Here is a 2,923-nt window from a genome sequence, read left to right as displayed (position 1 = left end):
CTGAATAATAACGCCGGTAAACCTTTCACCCAAGTAACAAATTGGTGGCAGCGGTGACCTTCTCGTTTCTGCGGAGAACATCGAAGTTATAGACATGAGTAGTATGGGCAAGGTATAGCGGGTCATAATAAATGACGTCACTGGCGCCGCCAGACGGTCCCCCCTGCCCCCTCAGGCCCCGGCGGTCATTGTCGCGCGTGCTTCCCCCTCCCCTCGGACGGACGGATGGTCTGAAGCCAAGATAGCGGCTCTTTCCGAAACCCAAGATAGCGCGTTTTTCGAAATCAAGATGGCGGCCTCTTCCAAAACACAAGATGGCGCCTGTTTTTCGAATTCAAGATGGCGGCCCTTTCCGGAACCCAAGACGGCGCGCGTTTTTCGAAATCTGATTTGGTTACTAGTTTTGAAATTCTCAATACAAGATGGCGCCGATGTTCGAATTGCATCACGGCTACTCAGCTACCGGCATCCTGGCGGTGACGTACCTATTTGAAAAACTTTTTCGCATCTTACCGACTATAGCCGAAGATCTCCGAGGCCCGCACCGCGGCCACGTGCTGCCAACGCAATGTTGCTCTGAAATATGAGTATTCACGGGTGCACGAAAGTGTAAACTCTGCAAATATTTTCAAAACATAACGACTAGAGATTTTTATTCTTAGAACTGAGGTAATACAAAGCGTTCTTAACTGTAGATAATACAAAATAGACAATTCCTTCTGGGCGACAATATAGCGGTGTTGTAATCTTAAACCTAAGTAATACAAATTATGTGTTTCTTATCATTCTACCGATTTATACATCAACTTCAACTACCCCTGGATCAAAACACTTTGCCTAATATCGGCAACGATATACAACAAAAATAAGCGCATCATTTCGCAGTAAACAATATCGAAGAAGTAGTCTCGGAATCCTATATCAAACTGCATACATACCACTTCTCGCGCAGTCTCTATGTCGTCGCACACGGCCCCGTGAATCTGCTGCAGAGTTGGCGCTTTTATTTTCCTAGCCGTGATTATCGAAGCGAAGTAGCGAACGACCGATTCCTTGGACCTGTTGACGTCTCCCAGCAGCGCGTCCAGCTGAAGCAGCCGCTCGTTTGCGCAGCACGCTATGTGTTTCAGGCCGTCGAAGGTTACTTTTTGCATCACAATTACCGGGGTGTAAACTTTTCGCCTTTTGGCCCCCTGCGTCGCGGTATCCTCTTCATCATCATCCTCCTGAGGTGAGTTTTCGATGGTAGCGTCGTCACCGTTGCCCGATGTTTCGGTCGAGTAAAATGCGATTACCTTCGCACCGTGAGCCGTTGTAAAACGCAAAGAACACCCACCATCTAGCGCGATCGTATCGTTCACCAGCGCGAAGAGGTTGTCACCGGGAGCATCTTTCTTCACGAAGTATTCCTCCAGCTTCGGCAAATTCGCAATCAGGCTGGCCAAACCTTCCAATCCTAGCGACACACCGCTAGAGTAATTGTTGATCAATCGCACGACGGATTCGAAAGTGCCGTTCATGCGAAGGCGAAGTCCCACGGTGAGTTTCTTCGACCACGAAGCGTTCAACCCATACGTCGACGACAGGAGAAGATGACGGTCCGACTTTTTCAAAGCTATTTCGAAGGTTCGGAACAACTTGCTGCACCCCTCTCGCGACAATCCGGATCTTCCTGACGCCATGGTTGCGTGTGATCGGACTCAGGAATACTGACTGGATTGCGATGGTCGGTCAGCCGTCGACGCCGTTCCGCTATTTCGCAGATATCAGCAAAATTATCTAGTTGCCGGGGGGGCCTCACACCACGTCGCCGGGACGCCTGCGCAAACCAAAGAAGCACATATGTATTTACGCGCAATAACAGGACATTAAGATCTCACAGATCAAACTCACCCTGGTGCGCCCCCACAGTGCAACACATTCTTCCCTACTCCGCCTGTACAAGATTTGGGGGTGGCTGGTAGATGGTACGCCCACCGGTCACCCACCCGCTGGTCACAAGTTGATTATTTATAAAAAAGTCAGTCATCGTTTTCGTCACAGTCGTTGTCGACGTAATTTAGTACGAGTCTCAGTCCCAGTCATCGCTCGCGTACCCCTCGTCTTCCCCCTCTCCCTCCCAGTCACCCAACCCGTCATCCACCCCGTCGTCCAACCCGTTATCTAATCCGTCGTCCCACCCACCCTCCACCCACCCAGCCCCATCCACCTGCTCATCGTCCACCCACCTATTCCCATCCCCGTCCACCCATCCATCCCCATCCCCGTCCACCCACCCATCCCCATCCCCGTCCACCCACCCATCCCCATCCCCGTCCACCGACCACTCCGACTCGTCCGAAGATGGCTCACCCTCGCCAAGCCACCTCCAAACGCCATCCGCCGTCCGCCCCCAAATCTCCCCCTCAGGCACTGGTCCTGGGGCCCCGTACACCACGTGCTTCGACTCCGACGCCTCGGAAACCCCTTCCCAACTCAAGCACGACATGTAGTCGTCGTACCCGGAATCCCGCTCCCTGTCGAGGAGGATCCCAAGCTCATCGTCAGGTTCCGGGATTTCGGGTACGACGACTACATGCCGAAACTCCCCGCCCCGACGGTCCTCGGCGTGAAGCCGATGGTCGCGAGGGTCCACCAGGGCCAGCACCTCGTCAGGGTGAATGTATTCGGACATGATTCTGCGAACACGCCAATGAGAAATTATTGTCACAATTCATTTTACGAGACCACTGTATATTTGCACAATTTCAGCTGTCCTACCTTGTTGTTGTTGTTGTTATTAACTGCTGTTGTCGTTATTTATATTCTTCACAGATTTCTGCAAACACGCAAATCAGAAATTATTATCGCGATTAATTTCACGAAACCACTGTACTTTGCACGGTTGCGTCAGATACCGGCCTTTTCTGGCCCACTACCGACA

The 2,923-nt window shown here is 51.7% G+C and overlaps 1 protein-coding gene across 1 annotated transcript; it reads right to left on the bottom strand.

The window, feature by feature from the left end:
* Positions 1 to 600: 600 nt before the first annotated feature.
* Positions 601 to 1,814, bottom strand: LOC125502161. Its single transcript, XM_048659973.1, has one exon. The coding sequence runs from the start codon at positions 1,680 to 1,682 to the stop codon at positions 813 to 815; it is 870 nt and encodes a 289-aa protein (XP_048515930.1). The 5' UTR covers positions 1,683 to 1,814; the 3' UTR covers positions 601 to 812.
* Between the last annotated feature and the right edge of the window lie 1,109 nt (positions 1,815 to 2,923).

Source organism: Athalia rosae, unplaced genomic scaffold (genome assembly GCF_917208135.1).
Source record: "Athalia rosae unplaced genomic scaffold, iyAthRosa1.1, whole genome shotgun sequence".
NCBI classification, from domain to species: Eukaryota; Metazoa; Arthropoda; class Insecta; order Hymenoptera; family Athaliidae; genus Athalia; species Athalia rosae.
Note: the sequence above shows the minus strand (reverse complement) of the source record. Positions and strands in the feature narration are given on the sequence as shown.

What these genes read in the sequence shown, in the direction of transcription:
- LOC125502161 (XM_048659973.1), bottom strand. Translation starts at nt 1,682, where the DNA reads ATGGCGTCAGGAAGATCCGGATTGTCGCGAGAGGGGTGCAGCAAGTTG.